The sequence below is a fragment of the Dermacentor variabilis genome, chromosome 8 (genome assembly GCF_050947875.1).
Source record: "Dermacentor variabilis isolate Ectoservices chromosome 8, ASM5094787v1, whole genome shotgun sequence".
Classification (NCBI taxonomy): Eukaryota; Metazoa; Arthropoda; class Arachnida; order Ixodida; family Ixodidae; genus Dermacentor; species Dermacentor variabilis.
The window spans coordinates 99736325-99759560 of record NC_134575.1 but is presented as its reverse complement, the minus strand read 5'-3'; the positions used below and the strand labels follow the sequence as shown (position 1 = coordinate 99759560).

General features: G+C 44.2%; 1 protein-coding gene across 2 annotated transcripts in view; it reads left to right on the top strand.

The window, feature by feature from the left end:
• Window positions 1-23236, top strand: part of LOC142590465 (uncharacterized) — an 80448-nt gene that overhangs the window by 38069 nt on the left and 19143 nt on the right. The window contains exon 5 of one of the 2 annotated variants that reach the window (XM_075702605.1): window positions 5236-7420. The exons of the other annotated variant lie outside the window; for it this stretch is intronic. Coding sequence (XP_075558720.1) covers window positions 5236-6152 — 917 coding nt within the window. The 3' untranslated portion in view covers window positions 6153-7420. Of the gene's footprint in view, window positions 1-5235; window positions 7421-23236 lie in introns of those variants that run through there. 2 annotated transcript variants of the gene reach the window in all.

Genomic DNA, 23236 nt, shown 5'->3' with positions numbered 1-23236 from the left:
GCGCTGCACGGTGTCACACTTATGTAGTCCTGGGTAAAAGGCGACGTTATCTGGTGGCTTGGTAACGGTAGAACTAGGGGGCGCAGCTGTGAGAGCCAAGTTGGTGGCTCGTGAAACGGATCATGGGGCGGCAATGTAGCAGTCCCTCGTGATGTCGGTGGGGTTCGCTCCGTCCGGTGTGGCAAATCAAGGTCATCTGCTGCGGCTGGCCAAGCCGGGAGCCAAGAGACCTCCGGGATGTCGCCAGCGCATCCGTTGTCGCGTGGTCGAGGGCCACACCAGAGCAGAACCTGCAGAACGAAAAGGCGTCGCAGGTAAGCGGCTGTTGTCATGGCTGTCGTGCCGCCGAGCCCATTATTTAAATTGTTTTTATTTAAATCATTAGTTAAATTATTTTTGACATTAAAGTTGCCAGTTTCAGACTTCCCTTGCAATTACTCTGATGTTCTTGTGAGAAATCCATAATTCTGGTCGGTGATTCAGTCTGCTAATTTAACATTGAAAGGTGAAAGTCCCGACACAGACAAACCGTCCATGTGGTGTAGGTCATCCTGTAACACGCCTTCCTAGAACTCTGGCAGAGCTTATGGTAATTGCACTACTGCCCTCCATCAGCTGACATTTCCCTTAAGCTATGTCAATTGTAGGGATGTTTGTCGGGACCGGTGTGAGTTTTCGTTTAAACCCCCTTCTATGAACGTGAAATTATCCTACTGGGTGTCAAATTTGATAGTTATCTTGAAACATAACTGTTATTGAAGAATAAAACAAAATTAGTTTTCTTCTGTAGGATCACTCAAATTTTTAATATAAACATATAGATACCGTAAGTCATCAAATAAAAGAAGAACATTTTTTGTTTGCCATTCTTTGTTTGCCTATGCAAGCAACTATTTGTATAGACAGCATTTGTCTTATCAAAATTACCGATACTTCAACTTTAATGGACTTGTATAATGTGAAGAAGAAATCCTTGTGAGAATGCAAAAATAAAAAAAGAAACAAAAAAATAGCCAAATGTATTTAGAGAAGTAGGGAAGGAGGTTTGCCTATATCTGGCTGGTTGCATTATTAGCATAGCTATTTTTCACAGAGTGGTCCATCTTAATACATTCATAGCGGCAAGATTGCACTGAATGTTCTCAAAACTTCTCCAAAGTCTGGTCGTACCATGCTTAAGTGCTTCCATCCTTTTCTAAGCCACTGAAGTGGTTTTTAGGCTCATCTTAGGCACCAGCGCTTCGTCACAGTCTATCGTAAGCACTGCGATGAAGGAGTGGATTATTTTTAGTGTTTTGATTGAGTTTATGAATGAGTGACCACTTACTGCTTTCTCGTAGCTTGCCCAATGTAAAAATTGATTATTATAGTTTGCAATTGCTTTCACTACCTGCTCTGATCATCAGGGTTACTGCTATAAAATGCATTTCTAGCTGCTCCAATATGGCACATGCCAGCACCGACACAGTCCACAATACGTCGGAAGAGCTGGTGAAACCCTATAGAATTAGCTAACTCGAGAGAGACAAGCTCACCAAGCCAGAAAACGACACCTTGAGAAGCTTGGGATAGAGAGTAGAACAAACAAAGACAAGACGGGCAAGGAAGGAATATTGTTGCAGATATGAAACAACATCAAAGTCACGGCACTAGCGTGCAATGTGGATACAGAGTATCCCCTGGGAAGAAAAACAGCAAGAATCAAGACGTTAACAAGGTGTACGAAGACAACGAGGATGTCGGCTATGTGGATGCCGAACCACACAGATGAATGGCAGAGGAGAGCAGCTTGAGGCCCCCTCAGTTGCCACCTGGGACATGCACTCAGCCAGAAAGACAGCAGTCACCCTCTTGGCTGCAGGGGAAAGGAGAAAGTAGTTGCGATGACAGACGCAAGAAACAGCTTAAACCAGGCAAATGATTAGCCATGATGCAGTAAGATGTTACTAAGTTTCGGGCATTCCTTTGTGTACCAGATAAAAAGCATAGATCTAAGCTATGTACTGTATAACCCAGATACAGAAAACAAGTTTGTAACAGCCCAGTTAATGTTTACAACTATAATGCGGGGCCTTTCTTAAAGGGTTTTCTTCTTCTATCATTAATTGCTGCAGAAATGCACATCCCAGGAACATGTGTTCTCATAGGTTATACACATACACAGGGTGTCTACCAACTGGGAAAACCGGGAAAACCGGGAATTCTCAGGGATTTTGAGTAGTCTGGGGGGGGAAAAGTCAGGGAAAACTCGGGGAATTCGGGCCTCTGTCAGGGAAAATTAGCTGTGATTTTATTAAAAGGGTCGCAAGTCGCGGTAATGCTAGCTCGAGTAACATACTGGGATCGTAATGAATCGTCTTTGGCGGCCTGTCGTCTTCTGGAGGAGTTGCCAGTGTACAGTCGATGACAGACTTTCCGGTTTCCCGATAATTTGAATGGCTTTGCGGCACCGCCACGTATCCCATAGAGTCAATGTATCAGAACGTCTGAAATTTCGGACGCCAGAACGTTTCGCCGTCCCATTTTCCGGACGTTTTGCCGTGACCGCAGGTCCGAAACGGAATTAATCAAAGCCACCACCGCTGCCATATTGATTACCTCGCTGCCTCGAACCGGCGCTCTCGCACGCAGATCCGCTGGCAGCCGTACCCACCACTGCGGCAACGCTAGGCCTAGCTGCTTTGACGTTCGCTAGGAAGCTTTTTGCCGTTGTGTGCCGTGTTTTTTATTGAAAGAATTCGTTGCTGTCAGCAATGGCACGGACTCCGCCTTTTTGGTCCTCTTGATTGGCTTAGAAGCTTGGAAAGCACGGTGTGTTGCATAATGCCGGTTCCCGAAAGTCAGCTTCGCCTTCGTACAGAAGTGTCACTTGGTGAAGCATACGCACGTGTATTGCAATGAAGCATAACAAGCGTGGGGAGGGGCTATTGTCACGCGGCACAGTATGTATTTCTTAATTATACACGCGTACACCCGCTCTTTCCTGTCACAGTACGAGCACAGATATGCCTAATACGTGTACCGACAGGCCTTCAGAGCGTTTTCGAATGTGCCTGTGGCGGTTTAAGCCCTTAAGGGCACTAAATAACATGCATTTATTTTTTTCAAACTGGCCGATTTTTCTGACGTTATCGCGGCCCCTAGGGAGTTCAAAAAATCGGACGTAGACTGTGCAACTGAACAAGAAGATGCTTCAAATGGTCCGTAGGGTGAACGAGTGGCGGAAGGAGGACAAGAACAGAAAGGACCTATGCATTGATGAATGAACCGGAAAGGGAGTGTGTCGCCGCTTCTTTCAAGGAGCTTGAACTCAAAAAACAATGTTGTCTGACGCCGAGAGGCAGGTCTTCCTTATCCAGACCAAGATAAACTCTTTAAAGCAATGAAACGCAACACTGAGGTGTTGTGCGCGGGCTGAGAGTGTCAGGAGAGTTGAGGTCGACACACCAGCGATTGAGAGAGAATCTCACTTCTGACAAAGTTCGGACCTCATACCATCGAGCTTGCTATCATTTGATAGAAATAGCTCATATTCAAAAATATTTGCTTCTGTATGCATCTCCTTTTTATTCATATTTGAAAATGTCCGACTCGATTTGCAATTTTTTTCAAATATATTTTATTTGCTGTCCATTTTGCTAACCCCTCCCTTCTATTCTCTTTTTGAATAACATGAACACTCCTCTTTAGTATTCAAATTGGATTATGTCGTTTTTTTATTTTTTTTCATATACTCATTAGAGAGTGACAGCATCGGGCAATATGGTTTCAGCCTGTCTTGACTTAACACATAGTTCTGCATCACTAAGGGATTTTTGCAAAGGCACTCAGGGAAAACCTGAAAAACTCAGGGACTTTGGAAATATCAATTTGGTAGACACCCTGATACAAAAATAGCATCTTTAGTAAATGCATATAACTGTGTTCTCGGAAAATAAAGATGACAATGTTGTGGTTTGTATATTTAACACTTTTCCTCGCCCCAATGCATTCACTTATACTTCTTGGTTCTGTCCTCAGTGAAGGTTTAGGAGTCCTCTGGAACCAATGTGCTTCTACGTGTTCTTTACAAAGGGGCACAATATTTGCAAGGATGAAGAATCTCACCTCTGTGTGATGTGGAAGGTCAAACCTGTCTAAATGTCAAACATGTTTACATAGAATTATTCCTTATATCGAACAATTTCTTAAAACACTGTTACAACTAGAAATTATTGCAAAAGACATGGTTACATAGAACAAATATGGCCGCTACTGATGTACTGAATTTCAAGAAGCATAAGAATGCCCCAGAAGTTCGCTTTCATGTGCGGTGGCCGGCGGTCTTCCAACACCACCAAAAAAAATGGTTTAGCCCATCTGCGCAGCTCTACCGCCACAGTGAGATAGATAGGGTCAAAGTAGCTCACTTTAATTCCACACAAGCAAGCCGAGGGTTGGCACTTCCCTACAAAAAGTTATACAGGCCTGCACTGCTATGCTTCCTTCCAAAGCTATTGTGGTCGTTTCGTTATGTTGTTTTCGCGCGTTTTCTTCATTGTTGCATGATGTCTAGGCGAAGAGGCAGAGTCTGCTAATAACCGTGGAGGTAGAAATTACTGAGTTGAGGGCAGAGAGAAGGGAAATCTGACATTGCTGCAGCATCTGGGCAAACATTAAGAAGGAAATGATTCAAAACTGATTCTGTGCCGCCTTTTTCCATCGTCCCTGTGACCATTGTTGAAAGTATTCGAACAAATGCAATGGCTACTACATCTAAAGTCGAAGGTCAGGCTGGTACAATTCTGCCAGCTATTAAAGAGTGTTTAGCTCCCCTACAAACCACCTATAAAATCCCGCAAGAAGGTCCCACGCCATTTCTCGACCTTTGACTGTCTTGTTCAGTAGGGCATACTTGATTATCGAGGATGGCAGAGCAAGCTGGGTCAAAGCATTTTTAAACTTTTCTCTAAGGGCTGTAGAAACCTACAAAAGTTTTCAAACCACACATTCTGTCACTGTAATTTTCTGGCTTTCCAAAAAATAATTTTTATTGGTGGACTTCGCAGACAGTGTCATGAAGCATTAAGATGCAGAAATATTGGCTAAATTAAGAAGGGCCATTAGGAGTTCTTTGTTTAATCATACTTGAAATCACCCTCAAGATTCCAGAAATAAAAAAGCAAAACTTGTAATTAAATTTAGCATCTCTGTTCTTTGGCATTTGACAACATTTACTTACTTTTATTTTTGCAGCATCGAGGCTTTCTATTCCTCTGTCAACTGCCAGATGTGACAACTTGAAGCAAGAACGCCTCCACCAATGTCAATTATGTGGCTGTGAGACTGATGAACTGTCTCGCCTGGAAACACATGCCAGCGTCCATACTGGCAAGAAGCCATTTCAGTGCCCTCCATGCTCTCTGTGTTTGTCACAACAGGCCCACCTGAAAGAGCACCTGCGCTCCCACATAGACGAGGAGCCATATCAGTGCCCCTCATGCTCTCGAAGTTTCTCAGTAGAGAGCAGCCTTAAGAGACACCTGCGCACCCACACTCAGGAGAAGCTATTTCAGTGCCCCTCATGCTCTCGGAGCTTCTCAGAAAAGGGCAACCTTAAGAAACACCTGCGCGTCCACACTGGTGAGAAGCCATATCAGTGCCCTTCATGTTCTCGGAGCTTCTCAGTAGAGTGCAACCTTAAGAGACACCTGCGCACCCACACACAGGAGAAGCCATTTCAGTGCCCTTCATGCTCTCTGAGCTTCTCAGAAAAGGGCAACCTTAAAAAACACCTGCGCGTCCACACAGGTGAGAAGCCATATCAGTGCCCTTCATGCTCGAACAGCTTCTCATCTAAGGGCAGACTTACGACGCACCTACGCACCCACACAGGTGAGAAGCCGTTTCAATGCCCTTCATGCCTTCAGAGCTTCTCAGAAAAGAGCAGCATAAAATCCCACCTGCGCACCCACACAGGCGAGAAGCCATATCAGTGCACTTCATGCTTTCGGAGTTTCGCGCGAAAGAACCGACTGAACGAACACCTGCGCACCCACACAGGCGAGAAGCCATATCAGTGCACTTCATGCTTTCGGAGTTTCGCGCGAAAGAAACGCCTGAATGAACACCTACGCACCCACACAGAGGAGAAGCCATTTCAGTACCCTTAATGCTGTCGCAGCTTCTCAGAAAAGCGCAGCCTTATGAGACAGCTGCGCATCCACACAGGCGAGAAGCCTTATCAGTGCCCTTCATGCTCTCGGAGCTTCTCAGAAAAACCCAAGGTTTTGAGCCACCGGCGCCCTCACACAGCTGAGAAGGCATATCAGGGCCCTTTATGCTTTCAGAGCTTCTCAGAAAAGGACAAGCTTATGAAACACCTGCGCATCCACACTGGTGAGAAGCCATATCGGTGCCCTTCGTACTCTCGGAGATTATCAGAAGAAGGCAACCTTATGAGACACCTGTGCATCCACGCAGAGGAAAAGCTATTTCAGTGCCCTTCATGCTCTCGGAGCTTCTCAGAAAAGGCCAGCCTTATGAAACACCTGCACAACCACACAGACAAGAAGCCATTTCAGTGCCCTTCATGCCCTCAGAACTTCTCCTTGAAGAGTGCCACGAAGGTACACCAGTGCATTCATGCAGGTGACCGGCCATACATGCTCCAAGTCTTTTACGCGGTCTCATCACTTGAGCAGACATAAGAGAGCACATCATTATGATATTGTAGGGTAGATCAACAACCATGTTGAACTAGAGTCCAAATTACAAATCTACTGACGTGTAGCATGTTGCATAGCGTTCCGCATGAGGTAGCACAAATGTCTCCATGTGCTCTTAAAGGAGTCCTGGAAAACTTTTCAGGTTGCCATATTTGCTCTAGATATTTTGTCAGCATGTCAGAAAGAATAGAGCAGAATAGATTGAGAAGTGTCCCACACAAAGCCGTTATAGCCGAGAAAAAATGTAAACATAAAGTTAAACCTTGATATAATGAAGTCTGTGAAATCAGCAATTTGCTTTGTTATATTGTGGCTTTTCATTATCCGAAACGTAATCCACGTTCGATCCTTTCTCAAACAATACTGTTTGCTTGCCCCTACGAACTATGTATCTTCATTGTAATAATTATTATTACACTACAGATATCTGATTGATCTGCTTCTAAGCTCTTCGCTTGCCTTTCTTTTGTCCCAGTATTCTCTTTTGGTACATGTGAACTTGTTCTTCTAGGCCGATGCATGTGTCTGTTGCTTCTAGGTTCCGGCTTACGTGGTTCATCCTGGAGATTCTTTTGATCTTACTCTGTTCACTCCTGTTTTCTTTTTTCTTTTTACAACTGGGTTCTTTCTTAAAGCAATTGATTGTTCAGTAAGTTAGCTTTCCACTGTTTGTTTCAACAGAGCACCAAATAAAACCCTTTGTTTAATGAGTATTCATTGTCTGTTCTTGGTATTTTAATACTTGAATGACAGTGTGCAATATAGCAATGTTGGTATCTTATTCTATCAGGAGCTGCAAGAGAAGTTGAGTGACAGCAGTTGGAAGTAAATTATTAGCACATAAGGCACTTATTATAACTAACATACACAAGCAATTTACGTCTTGAGTCAATTGTCAGGTGCCCCATGCCTAATTCATTCCTACATGTTATTTCAAGAAATGTATCAGCGTTCGTGTAACCACTGGTGAGGCATAAATCTGTAGAAATATTTACATAAAATTTACATTTCAAATCGAGCACACAGAGACAATTGCACTGTATCATACGTTTATGTGCAGAAGGCATGAAATTGGACCAATCATGTTCTTTGACATTTGTAAAAATTCTTTATGAGTTGCAGTTGTGCCACTCTCTCGTGAGGAATCTCCTCACCAACAAAATTGTTCACACGGCATGTTCTCAAGGTAATAAACTCAAGAAGTGTTTTTGATTCCGCTAGTGTGAATATTTGATGCTTCGAATGGGCACTTCGTAAACACATATTTTGCAATAGCCTTCAAACAATTTAAGCATTATGTGTGTAACCCCGTTCACAACCGTGGCCATAGCATAGGCTTAAAATATGATCATGTGATTGATAGAGGGTGTATACGTTGCTAAGCGAGCCACACTTTCCTGGCTATACAGGGATTGTTTGCACTTGCTATGTGCGAGCAAATTCCTTATTTATTCTTTATACTCAATTGTACTTTTAGTAAACAGTGCTTCATAAAATCCCGGGGAACGACGGGAACTTGCCAATCGTATCAACAGCCGGATGTGCACATTGTTTTATACATATTTTGATAATAGCTGTTCATTTTTTGAAAACTATTTGAAACATATTCCACATTTGACTTGTTTCGCTTATGACACTTCCATCTGCATTCCACTTAATCTTAAAAATTAATTTTTCACACCACTAGTTTAGATGTATATTCGGAAACAATGTATCGACATATAATAGGTAAACACGCGAGACAATATATTTCTTTCTGGCAAGTTCCACTCCTAAGGATTACTCCACATCCACTTAGCCATTTTGGTGACATGTACTCCTTCATGCTTTGGCACTTTACAGCCACGTGAAGAGGCACCTGTGCCAATACATGACCATTTCAGTGCAGGTTCTTCTTTCAAAGTTTCTTTGTAACTTGTTAACCAAAATAGCATGTATCTATCCAAACAGTTCAGCCACGTAGGTTTCTTTGTATTACGTAAAGTCTGAACTGGGAACATACATATCTGTACAGCATGCTGCATGACATACTTTTGAGCAAGCGTTGCCGTACGCTCAGATATGTTGAGCTGCCGAGGTAACTCATAGCATGTTTCAGCATAATGTGACAAACTATTTCATTTTCTTTTAACAATGTAATGAAATTGAAAACATTGATATGACCTGACACATGATACATCAGCATACCAAATTCAAGTAGGGTACCAGTTATGTAGGCACATATTGTGGAATTAAATATATTATTGATTTACAAGTTCTTTAGTTATATTGTAATATAGTTTAGACCAGGCAAGTTGAAGCTTGCAAAGACATTTTGGTAATCAGTTTGCCGTTCATATTTCAGTGACCATGGCCATATAATATTCCTTGATGGTAACGGCTAAATAGTGAAGTATTTGTTTATTTGCTATGCCTACAAAAGACTCCTATGTACACTAAATACTCTAGAGATACGTTGCGCCCGTCTTTCTGTGGCGCGACTCTATCGAGGCACCATTGACTCCTTCCTATGAAGGCCCCTTTTGTGTGGTTTCATGTTCAGAGAAAACCTTGAATATTGACATTCACGGCAAAGACAGTGTTATTCAATTACATAAAACCAGCCTATCTTCAACATTAACTCTTCATTCCTTCAGCCATTCATACCTAAGCCTCCAGCATTCTACAGGGGAGCTCTTGTAGCGACCGTCCATCACTAAGCAGTGTCTCGCCGTGGGTGTCTGTGCCCCTTGCTCCAGAAATCCAGTGTGCCTCGCTGTGGAGGTTATTGCCCCCTGCTGTTTCTTGTAACCGGAGTGGCTGCCCGACAGGGACGCCACCACAGCCACATGGAAAACATACTTTTACTCTTGAATAAGACCAGTCGACTCTTCAATCTCATGCTGTCCAAACATCCTTGCCTCAGCTGAACTGAACTCTCAACAATGATGTCAGGCAATCAGCAGCATCCATTGGGCATCTGAGGCGTACGTCAGTAATCACTTCATTTGACCTGTAGACATCTTGAGGTGACTGCTGGCCATAGACTCGTTTTGGTCCTCTTCCTTCAATAGCAGCTTCAGGATTTTCGAACAGCGTTTGCAGACTGCAGTGGCTCACGGGACCGCTTCTGTACTGCCAATTTGCCCCAACGGATAGTTATTCTGCTGCACTCTTGTTACAATGTGCTACAAGCACATGTACCTTTGTAGATGAGAAAGTCAAGCCTTTTCCCTTTGTGAAATGACAGTGGTGAGCAATTCAATTGCCTTTCCAGTGAATTGAATCTCCCATCATCGGAGAACTCATGCATGGTGCTCAAAACAAATTCCACCACAGTGTCTTCAAGTTCACTGTCAAAAGGGTAGCCATTGCACAACAAAGCTTCCAGCGAAAATCAACAGCTGCACTGTTTTCTTTCTATTCACAGAATGCATTGCAACAATCCTGCTTTTTTCAATTCTGCCCATATTATAACATTCTTTTGAAATGCAGTTATAAACTCAAGCCCTGACATGTTATTTTTGCGCCCTGTGCAGTGTTTACACGTGCTTGCACAAAGTTTTCAAAGCTGGCGTGTTCGCCACAGTAATGCCAAAAGCGATGATGCTGTCTCCATTTTTTGACAACTACAAACAAGAAACGTTTGTTTTGTTTCACAGTACACTTGACAAGTACAAGAAGAATGTGCCAAAGGTATGTTCCAACACCTGACCAAGGCCCAATCATTCATTGGTAATTCAGGTGCATGCGGTTACAGCATAAGAATTGCAAAATGGTTTACAAAGTGTTTACTGGCACTAAGTGAAATTCGAATATGTTCTTTTTCGCAGCATAAGATGTTCGCCGACCGATTTTTCAGACACCTGATTTTTTGTGCCGCCCCGAATATTTAGACTCTGTCGTTGTACCGCCACGTGCTTCATGCTTCATAGTCATTGTACAAGAATTGCCAACATTTCGTATGTTTCAAGCTCTATTCAATTTTTTTCCGCCTGGCAAAGAAACCTCACGAGATATGAAACATTCGATGTGACTGCGCTCTTCACCCACATCATAAAGCAGTGCCCTCAAATAAGCTGATCGAAAGCAGCTGCATGCCTGTCGCAAACCTGAAGAGACAGCGCATCACCTTGACAATGGTACGGAAGGAGCGCCAACAGCAGGTTTCTCATTTTGCAGCTATTCCTTTCATTTCTACGACACACTTATTATCCGTCTCTCAAGGCCGACTGATCACATTGATAACAAAAGTCCATTGATAACACGGGCAAAGCACCGCTCTGACCAGTCGCGAAAAGCTATGGAATGGGCATAGAATGTTTCAAAATCCCGGCTCTGCTCGCACTACATCGGAAGAGTGCGCGCGCAGCAATATATTCCACACCAGAGACTTGCTGCATGCTGCAAAAACACGTTCGTGGCAAAAAATCAAAGCCAAACAAACAGGCCAAGATGCGACCCACTTTAGAGAAAAGGCAGAACAGATGCGTTCAAGAAAGAAAATATTCCACTTCTAAATAAGCCGAATTGGCAATCGGGATTCCTGCAAAAGATATATATATATATATATAAAGACATCAGTTTCAGTGTGCCTTTATTATATATGAATTTGTAAGCCCAGTTGAACACCAGCTGATGCCTATAGAGGACGTGTTCGTATAGGGTTCCTCCTGCACCTACGCAGTACTGAATCCGCTTCATCATATCTTCAGCGGCTTTCTTGATGGCCGACACAAGAATTCTACGGCAGGCATCCGTTATCCTTGTCTTCAGCTAACCTGATGTCCGTCTCGATCATATAAACATGGTCTTTCACATAACCCCAAAGGAAGAAATTGAGTGGAGAAATTGTGAAGTGAGCTAGCCGGCCAATTTACAGGTGAAATCTTGGTGATTGATAGTTTATTGAGACACTCTCTATATATTTATGACCTTTGCATGCAAATGACGATGTTTCCATCCCTAAAAATGTGATAAATTATTGAAATTTTTTCCCGAGTCCCTCGCATTGCTTACTGGAAAGAGAAGCAATGCTCAGACACATATCATTCACGTGCATTTCACACGCAGTTAATAAGAGACTCTGCTGAAGGGATCACTGAAATCTATAAGTTTTCTTTCAGAGTAAAAAAAGCCATGCAAAGTAATTTGAAGCGAGGTGAACATAAAGCAACATATTCATTCTCTAGGCATAGGCTATCCATACCTTTAGAAATAATTGGTAATTGGCTACCTCCTTCTCAGTAAAAGATATAATAAAATTTGTCCTGCGTATATATGTAAATATATTACGAATTCATAGTGTTTACAGTGTAAATTTAAACCAATCTTTTAAGCGAGAAAATACGCATGAGGCAGCCGCCGCTGGGGCTTCTCATGCTCTTTCCCTCGTCAGGATTTCCAGAAGTAAAGCGAAAGCATGAATTTAAATGTGTGCACGTCCGTGCCGACAGAGATGCAGTAAGCTCTTTGCCACAATAAAATTTTAAATGAGAAGGTCGAGGAAAGTCATAAGAAACTTCAAATGATGTGGGTGAAAAAGTTCTAGTAGTGACACTTCAGGTGTGGGAGGGGTATGGGGGAGGCTCAGCCCTCCTGGGAAACTCCGGAGGGGTCTAGGGCACTGGAACCCTCCCCCCCCCCCGTAGTCGGTGCTTATGGTCAGTGGTACTGTTTGTATCGCCTCTCGTGCGCATTGTGGTTCTCTTCAGCTTCTTACTGCGACACTAGGCTTAGCCGATTCAGCAGCCGATAGTCTTTAGTCGTTTCATCACAGCAGGTAACAATGGCGCTGACAGCGCTTTTGTCGTCCACCTCCAACTCGACAAATAACCAACTTGAAACAAACTTCAAAGTAAGGAAATTATAGCAGGTTTACGACAGGATAGTAAGGTAACGTCATCAGGAAAGTGTAAAGTGGCCGGTCGCATGTGGACGTCGCAAAAGAATTAGAAATCTTGAAGCAGACAATATCAGATTACATAAGCAACGAGGTGATGGTTTTAAAACCTGCCAAGAAATCTGCTTGATCCCGGCAGAAGAATGTCAGCCAAGGTGCCCACCCATAATGCGAGGAAGCTATTCTGATGTGGCTGAAAGCCACAATCGCTGTGCTAGTGTCGGTGTCCGGTGATGCTTTAAATCAAATGCCAGTAACCCTGGCACTTCAGATATACATTGAGGGTTTTGAATGTAGTAATGGCTGGGTCCGAAATATTGGGCAAAGAAGCAACTTAACCTTTAAGATCTGTTCTGAAAGTGCCGCTGTAGATGAGTCGGCTGCTGAAAGTTATCGTCAAGATAGGTTCATGTCCAGAGAAACATTGAACTGTGATGAAACTGGTTTCTTTTATAAGTTGCTACCTGAAGAACCCGTTCACTGGGGTCCCTTGCCACCGTGGCAAGCACAGCAAGGAACAGCGGACCTTTCCCCTCGGCAGCAATACCCTGGAAACTGAAAAGGTTCCGATGCTTGTTATCAGTAAATCAAAGAATTCGAGATGTTTTTAGAGAGCGCGTTTTCAAGTGCTGTATGAAGCCAACAAGAAAGTGTGGATAATGTAACATTATTTAAAGAGTGCATTCAGAAGCTGGGGAGGTAGTTGGAGTGCCAAGGACACAAATTTTTAATAGCAATGGGCAACTGCGTTGCACATAGCCAAGTCAACGGCCTCAAAACTACACAAGTGGAATTCTTGCCGCCAAACGCAACATCACTCTTGCAGCCAATGGACCAAGGTATTATCTGGACTCTCAACCAGCTCCATTGGTCATGTGTGCTTTATCTTGTGGGGGTATGTGTGGACAGTGACAAACGCTACAATGTTGACTTTATCTCTGCAGTCAGCATGGCTTTGGATGCATGGAGCCCATGACTGAAAATGCAGTCTGGAGCCACGCAGCTTTCATGATTCAACATGAAATGCTATCGTCATACAATGATTGCAGCTCTAGCAACCTGATCAGTAGCCTTTACCTACTGACCTCATCGAGCATTTGCTTATGGAAATGACGCTGGAGCAGTTCACTAATGCTGCAAACGAGATCAAGTTCTGTGCTGTACTTACGACAAAATAGTTTGTCAGGTGCTGTAAGAAGATGAGTTGTACTCCCGCATTGGGGAGCTAATGACTATTGCCAACTAGCTCTGAACTGACGCGAGCCTGCAAGGTGCTTTTGGCTGTTTACATTGAGAATGACACCTTGTCAATGTGCAAGCTGATGTCCATCTTGCATTTATTGGTGTGACAACATAGTACATCACAGAAATATATTCATGAGTTTAAGCCGCTCTTTAAATAAATTGATATTTTTTTCTGTGAATTCATTTTTTCGGTATGCCCGACTTTCTGGAGGCAATCTCATATTGGTCGGTTACTGTAAGCAAGTGCAAAAATAAGATCTAAGCTGCAATACATTTCAGGAGTGCGAATATTTACAGCAGAATCTGTATGAGTCTCTTGGTATGATGCGAAAATTCATATAGCCCGAAAACGAAAAATTGGGACATATTGATGAGGGGATGTACAGTAATATAGTTGATTTCTCAAAATTTTACATTTTCAAGGCATTTTTTTCGGTCTTAAAGAAGTCGAGATCCTTGTCTTGATTGGCTGGGTGCACTGTCCAATGGCAGGCTAGCTTGGTTAAATCAAAGGGAGCTTTATGCAAGAATTTCTCCACACAAAATGCATTGCAGCTTGCCTTGACGCTTGTTTTCATACACCCAGACTTTCTATCCTCAAACTTTTGTACCCTCGTAACTAGCCGGTGTCACGCTAGATGCTAGTGTGACCAGATTGTGAACATAGACTTTGTCAACCCTGCCAAGAGAAAGGTTTCCTGGCACATGCCAAACGCCATATATGTAGTAGCACTAATGATATGGCCTCCTCTTTGATTAATTACCATGCTTGGCAAGCACCATCTTGCATAGTCCTACGAAAGGTGTGATGCACTGCACAATGTACTCTTGAATTCAACTTGCGCGCAATGGCTTTGTGGACCCTGAAAATGCTTTTGCGAACCTTTATTAAACAACTGCTACAGAGAACAGAATCGTTAATCAGCACTACCTTTGCTGTAATATTCGTAGACAGTAGATGTCTCGGAAGAGCTAGGAAGGTTGGATCCAGCAACAAACTCGTCCTATATTGTGAGCATGTACGATCTTTGCATTGGCGCATTCCAACTAAGCAAGCAGCACTTTGTTATCATCATCATCAGTTGCCCATGTGGGAAGTCTCAGCAGTTCAGCAATAGTCTTAGTACCTTCAGCTTCCAATCACCATTAATCGTTTTTTGCATATTTTCAAGCAGGCATGATGTGATCATTGTTTGTGTACGTAAAGTCGCGACCAATGCTAGCGGGAATACGGGAGGCATGGCCATGCGAAGAGTCCCGCCACCGGTGCCTCATGAAGTCTTCCGGCGCATGCACAATCAAAGTGATTTGCGAAAAGCCCGGCGAGTTGTCTGCTATGGCGAGTAATCTGTCGCAACTTCGGAGGCGCAGTTGATGGCACTGCGTGGAGGGCTGCCACGAGCTCCAGTGTTCCCCCTAGCAGTGGTCGCCCCTGTACATCTTCAGCACGCCATGCTGCCGAGGCTGTGCCAGTGGCAGGTTTCAAAGTGCTAAAAAATTCGCCTTAAGGTTATTTGGAAGCTGATGAATGTAACTCAACAATGCTGCAGGCTGATGTAGCTGCATTTTTTTACAGTGCGTCAGAGGACGAGGCCTTCAGTGGCTTTGAGGGAAGTGCAGTAAATGTTAATTTACTGGGCAAGCTTTTTTTGTGCCAGAATTTGCAGCTCATGTTAATTTTGTTGTAAGACATTTTGTACCCCAAAATGTGTAAGTGTGATGTTTCTACATTTTCTCAAAGCTTTTCACTCTGTAGTCATATTCTACATGCCCTTAAACTTAAGCAGCTTAATATTCAAGCAAATGTGTCATCTTGGTAAAGGAATTTCCCATCAAACTCGTATGTCACAGCCAATAACTGCTCATCTACTCATTCACCAGTTGCACCCAAAGTGCCACAAGGATACATCTTGCTGCTCCTGCCATTCTTGATTTACATTGATGATCTTCCTAACTGTGAAATCGTTAATGGATCTGTTCGGAGATGACTGTGTAATCTACCGCAATATCACTAACCTTGGTGATTCATATACGTGGCATAGGGATCTCAATAATGTGTCACTCCGGTGTAGCAAATGGATAAATAAACTTAACACTGAGAAGTGTAAATCGATGTGCATATCACATACTGTAAACAATTGCAATCAATACATACTTCTGAATGACACTGCTATGATAAGTTATCGCCCACAAATGTCCTGACCTTCGCTTAATTAATTATCTGTCGGGCAATATATATCTTTATTTCACTACTAATGGTAATCGCATGTTCAGATATCTAGGTTGTAATTTTTCATTTTCTTCGGCAAACACTGACACTCTATGAAAACCTAGTTCGCTCAAAACTAAACACACATCTGCCATTTGGGATAAAAATTAAACATAGCTAAACCTTGCACTTAAATGTTCCAAAATCGAACAATTGGCCTTATTTTATCGAACAATTCACGCTATTCCAGCATGCACGAAAAAGGAAACAATCTGCCATATTTCATAATGCCACAAATTTGCTCGCCTTTGCCTATTCCCCAAGGTCTATCACTCCAACAATGTCCTGAAGAAAACAGATCACACCATCTTCCTATGTTTCATTGAGATTTGACCAGACATAAAATTTCCGTGCCAGCCACCAAACGAAGAGGTACCATGAATCTTTCTTGCCCCACACAAGTGTTGAATGGAACCGCCTTCCTACTTCTACCATTCAAATACCAGACGCACATTAATCCAAAACATCAGTCTGACACTATTGCCTGATGCATTTCCTTTCCATAATTGTCTGTGCATTATTTTGCTTTGTTAACTCTCCATTCTGTATTGGCTACAGGCCTTGAAAGCACTCAACATAATATCCTTGATCTCAAGTAATGAACCAATCATTGATGAAACAAATTTTGTTATCACATGAATTTATTCTTTTAATACCCTGCTGACATGGATGAAAGAATGAGTTACTTTCCAGAAGGATGATGGGGTGAGAATATATTGCATGTTCTAAAAGTTCGCATCGAATGCTGCTCCATGAGATAAGGTGGTAGTCCTCAGGACAGTGCACATTGCCTGATTTATGGACTGGAACCACCTTCGCCATTTGTCTACCAATAGACTTCCAGTTATTTGACTCCTGTTAAAAAAGCGTTGAGTTTCCTAAAAAGTCTTCATTTTTATTTATCTTAATGAACATTGGTAAGCAGGTGTATCACTGAATGGAATTTCAACTGAACAAACAGATTTCAAGTATGTGATCTAGATAAGCAGATATGACGAAATGCCTGATTGCAATTAGGTGATTTCTCACAGCTTGTTATAATTCGAAAAATTAATGATCAGCAATATATGGTTATTCTCAAAGGTCCACCACAGAGGTTAAAGCTGATAAAACATAGGTGCAATTTTACTATGGATTAAAAACTTTTCGACATTGGAGATAAGAAGTTACCTTACTCGAATTAGATGGCATATCACCTGATTAATAATGTACCAAGGTTATCAAAGAACGAAAGCTAGTTCATAGAGGCACCTCTCACACACACACACACACACACACACACACACACACACACACACACACACACACACACACACACACACACACACACACACACACACACACACACACACACACACACACACACACACACACACACACACACACACACACACACACACACACACACACACACACACACACACACACACACACACACACACACACACACACACACACACACACACACACACACACACACACACACACACACACACACACACACACACACACACACACACACACACACACACACACACACACACACACACACACACACACACACACACACACACACACACACACACACACACACACACACACACACACACACACACACACACACACACACACACACACACACACACACACACACACACACACACACACACACACACACACACACACACACACACACACACACACACACACACACACACACACACACACACACACACACACACACACACACACACACACACACACACACACACACACACACACACACACACACACACACACACACACACACACACACACACACACACACACACACACACACACACACACACACACACACACACACACACACACACACACACACACACACACACACACACACACACACACACACACACACACACACACACACACACACACACACACACACACACACACACACACACACACACACACACACACACACACACACACACACACACACACACACACACACACACACACACACACACACACACACACACACACACACACACACACACACACACACACACACTGAGAAAATCTCGCTCAAAATTCGCAAGTGTTGGGAATTTTAGCTGTTGTGCCTATGACGAAAAGAAAAGCTTTAGAATGAAGCTCACCTTTTCCTGAACGGAAAGAAACCAAATGTATTGAAATCAGTTCATTCAATCGTAAGGAACCTCAGTTAGATTTTTTTATAAAGGTGGTTAAATTTCCTGCTAGTATGAAGCAGCATTCGTTTTCAATATGCGAAAATGAATCGCACAGCAAAGCTCACAATACCGCACGAGAATATGCGCACGAGATCCATGTTGTGGTCAACACGAATTGCATGTAGCGGACGCTGTGCTGTGTTTTGCGTTTCTAGATGATGCAAATGCACTGTATCCACTAATGGTGACGTTATAGGTGCATCAGGTCACTAAACAGGGTTATACTTCAAGAACCTGTGACTGTACAAAGACTTGCAAGGGTAAGCGCCAGTGCACCCTCTATGGTCCTGTATGGTTTGCTAAGTAAAACGGTACGTGTGCTATGTCTGCATTATTATGTAGTCCATGACTCCATGACATGGGGCAGTTTGCTATGCTAGAGCTAAACTGCTAACGTGATATGGAATTGCATGATGCTTCTAAGGCTTTTGCTGTCCGGCACGATCTGATGAATGGCTCTTCTGATAGTTGCGACAAACGCTTTCTCTTTCTCTGCGTACAATCAGATAATGATCGTGCTTTGCTTTCCGTAAGTGAGTCCTGTTTCGAATTTCTCAAAACAAGCGTTGAACAAATACTGCTTGTAAAATCATGGTGTGATCAAAGAAGAAATGGTGGGCCAACTTGGAAGGAGGCCTGTCAACGCCAACTGGAGCGTTGTTTCACTCTTGCCGTAGCAACAGCCAATCATGAGGCCTCTCTCAGCTTGCTGGTGTGATGAGCCATTAGCAGGGCCGCCTGCAATGAAAAATTTGTCAGACCAGCGCCTGATTTTTTTTTGTTCTTGCACTTGCTCTTGTGTGGAGAGTGTGGGAACAAAAAGGTGAAACACTGATCTTTCGAATGATACCACCATGGTGGCATTCAGCTGTGCGAAATATTAAAGATGGATCCATGAACGCTGATGTTCCTGCACGGTTCATGTTGCCCACGCTGACATAACATTTTTTTACACACTTAGAGTGTGTTTTCAGCTAAATAATTTTGACTCAGCATAAATTGAGCAATACAGATGCCGAAACAATGGCTAAAAAAACGGAAAAGCTACTAAGCTTAGGTATTCACACAGTGGTGCTACCGCCCCACTGATTGCACCGAATCTGCTACATTTCAGCAAAATATGAGAAATCTACGCCCTCCCTATGCTGCAAGTGTTCCTTGACTTTTTCAAAACGAGGCTTGGTCCTCAAGCACAGTTTCTGCACACCACCAGAGTGGTATGGCGAAGACCAGCAGCTGTGTTATAACTCTACAGTGTACCAAATGAAGCTTCCCCAACTGAACCTGGATCGTCCCGTGGTTTTATTTTTGGACTTTTGTCTATTTTGAATGCCTTCCACCCCACCGTGTTCGGGCTGCATGGGCAACAGGACAGCTTCGCTTTTCAGGCTGCAGTGAGCAATTGCACTGGCGCCTAGGAAGGCTCTGTGCTGCCGCCTCTTATGACCAATGTAAAATTGTGATCAGTGTCAGACGCTGTATAGAGTCGTGTTCGATATTTCCAGCATAACACGTGGTGGAAAACTTGCACCAAACAGCACCGAGTGCACGCCTTCGCGCCATCCTGCGCCAAAGCGGCATTTTAGCAAAAGAATTTGCTGAGCCTGCGCCAAAGTATGCATAAGAGCGAATCCTTCCTTACGTCGCTCAAAAGATTGAAATCAGAACCAACAACACGTTATCATGATCATTATAGAAGGAAGCAGAGTCCCCTCCATGCTGCATGGGTTTGTCGGAGTCGTCCTGTTCGTCACACGCACTTTTTCTGACGTAAGTACAATATAAGGCCACTACCGTATTGCTGCCACTTTATTTCAGTGTTCATCGAACCTGCGTGGTACCATGGGGTTTGCCGAAGGGGGATGTCACATTTTAGGAATAAAGTTAAGGTTTTGCTATGTTTATGGGTGAAAGCGGGGCTTTGCAAAAGAGCCGCTGCCATAAGAGTCCCGCGTGGTGCATGGTTTGAGATGTTCTTAATGAAGGAGGTTAAATGAGGTACACAGCCAGAGCCACAACTTCGATGGGTGACGGCATGTTTGTTGAATAAATAGTTTTGCGTCGAGCTTGGGTCGCCGTGCTATTTCATTGAAATAGTCACCGATGCAAATGCAAAACCCTGTTCGCTGCCCGCGCATGCGCAGTGGCGCTGACACTATTTTTCTTGTGGCTGGGAACCCTTTGCCACCCTTAATCAAAAACTCCCTAGTGTTCGTGGCATGACATGACTATATTGCGTGATGTCATGTTAAGTGCAGGCGCGCGTGCTCATCGGTCTTGCGGTAAGCCTTTGTGCACAAGCCGAGACTGTCGCGCTGTGTTGCATCCTAGGTTAATAAACATGCTTTTTATGACGATCTGTCTGGTTCCTTCTCTGCGCCGTATCGACGAACCCATCTGTAGCACCCTTACGCGTTGCGGTGTGGAGAAGCACCGCATTATTTCCAGACCTTGCTTATAAGGTAAGCCTCGTGCAAACCCGTTTCAATAACGCATGGACTATATCAGTTAAAATTTGCATGGTATATGGTAAGCACACGTCCATCGGACTCTGTGCCAAAAGTGTTTTCTCGTGCGCAAACTAGGCTTTTTGCCAGCGCAAGGACCTGCGCTGAAGTGTGAAATGACTGTACCACTTCTGATGATGGGCTCAGTGTCACAGATATCAAGGTCGTGAACAATTTTACAGTGGACCTGCTAGAAGCACGATGGCTTTCTCTTGGCGTGCGCAGCTTCGCCGAGATGAGAGAGAGAGAGTTGAGAAGAAAAGCATAGTATAAAAATAGCATCGCGCAGCATAGCAACGCGGCGCTATGCTGCGCGAAATGAAACGTTAGGATCGGGTCGATCCTAGCGTGGGAGAAGGAGCGGCGCGCGTGAGGCAGGGGGTCAGGCGATGGAGGAGGAGCGTTCTTCTCCGGCAGCTGCTAGGGTGCCTCGATGTCCTCCTTGCCCGCCGCTCCGTACAGAATGGAGACAACCGCGGCGTCTACTACTGCGTTAGCCATGCGAATCGCGGACCCCGCAGACGACGCCTTTGGTGGACGCCGCAGGTACGCGTTGCCGGCACTCGTGTGTCGGTATATTTTTTATTGTTAGTGTTTAGTTACTTCAAGTCGTACGTTTTCCTAGTTAGTATATTTTTTCTTGCGGTTTTTTGAAAATGGATGAACGAGGTTCTGCTGTATCTACATTTTTTTTACTGTGTGTGATTTGCATTGAGCTGCGAGACAAAGGAAAGCGATATCGACACGATATTACGCGGCTTAAAATGGGAAGTTTGCATGTGCTACTTAGACGACGTTGTGATCTTCGGGCGAACGTTTAGTGAGCACAACAAACGTTTGGATTTGGTCTTGAACTGCTTGGAGAAAGCGGGCCCTGTGCTCAATTTAAAAAAAATGCCGTTTTGGGGAACGACAAACTCTTGTGCTAGGCCATCTGGTCGCTAAAGAAGGCATCCGACCAGATCCACAAAAGACTGCGGCCGTAGAAGCATTTAGAGTACCCAACTCTGTCAAGCAGTTCAGAAGTTTCTTGGGCTTGTGCTCCTATTTTCGCCGATTCATTCCCCGGTTTGCTGACATGGCTCATCCCCTTACACGCCTTCTCCAAAAAGGCGTTCCCTTTGAGTGGACTACAGATTGCGACTCATCGTTTCGCCAGCTCAAGTTCCTGTTGACATCCCAACCAATTCTACGGCACTTTGATCCTTCATCACCAACTGAGATTCACACCGATGCCAGCGGCGTAGGCATCGGTGCTGTGCTAGTTCAGCGTGTTGACGACAGTGAGCACGTGATCTCTTACGCTAGCCGGTCCTTGAGCCGCTCCGAGCGAAACTACACAGTGACCGAACAAGAGTGTCTGGCGGTCATCTTCGCCGTGCAACGGTTTCGTTCGTATCTCTATGGGCACCCCTTCACTGTGATAACAGATCATCATTCGCTATGCTGGCTTGTGAATCTGCAGGATCCCTCAGGACGACTAGCGCGCTGGGCCCTCCGTCTACAGGAATATGATTTCGTTATTTGCTACAAAAGTGGCCGGCGACATGCTGACGCTGATTGTCTCTCTCGGATGCCACTTCAAACAACTGAATGTGATGCGGACAATTTTGATGAATACATCGCTTTTGTGTCCCCGGAATTTCCGGATATGGGTACCGTCATATCCGAGCAGCACAAGGACGAGAGCTTACAACCGCTCTTCGCGGCAGCACAGGAGTCACCTGCAGGCAGTCGCTTTCGCCTACGTGATGGTGGCGCGCTGTATAAGAAGAGCTACTCGACCACCGGTGCACGCTACCTTTTAGTTGTCCCCAAGAACCTTCGCCACCAAGTATTACACGCCATGCACGATGACACAACTTCCGGTCATCTTGGTTCCACGCGTACACTGTACCGGGCTCAAAAACGTTTTTACTGGCCTAAGATGCGGAAAGATATTGAACGGTACGTCGCCAGCTGCTCTCAATGCCAGCGCTACAAGCGCCCGCCACAAGCGCCACATGGCCTGCTTCAACCAGTCCCCCTTCTAGCGTCCCCTTTGAGCAAGTTGGTATAGATCTTCTGGGCCCTTTCCCGCTATCCTCCAAGGGTAATCGTTGGGTTATCGTTTGCGTAGATCACCTTACCCGCTATTGTGAGACCGCCGCATTGCCATCGGCCACAGCTACAGAAGTTTCTATCTTCTTGCTGGCTAACGTTATACTCCGACATGGACCTCCTCGCATTGTAATCAGCGATCGTGGGCGACAGTTTACCGCGGACGTGGTTGAAGAAACCCTTCGTCTGTGTTCATGTAGCTTCCGCCATTCAACGCCCAACCATCCACAAACTAATAGTCTGGTCGAGCGCACAAACAGAACGCTTGCGAA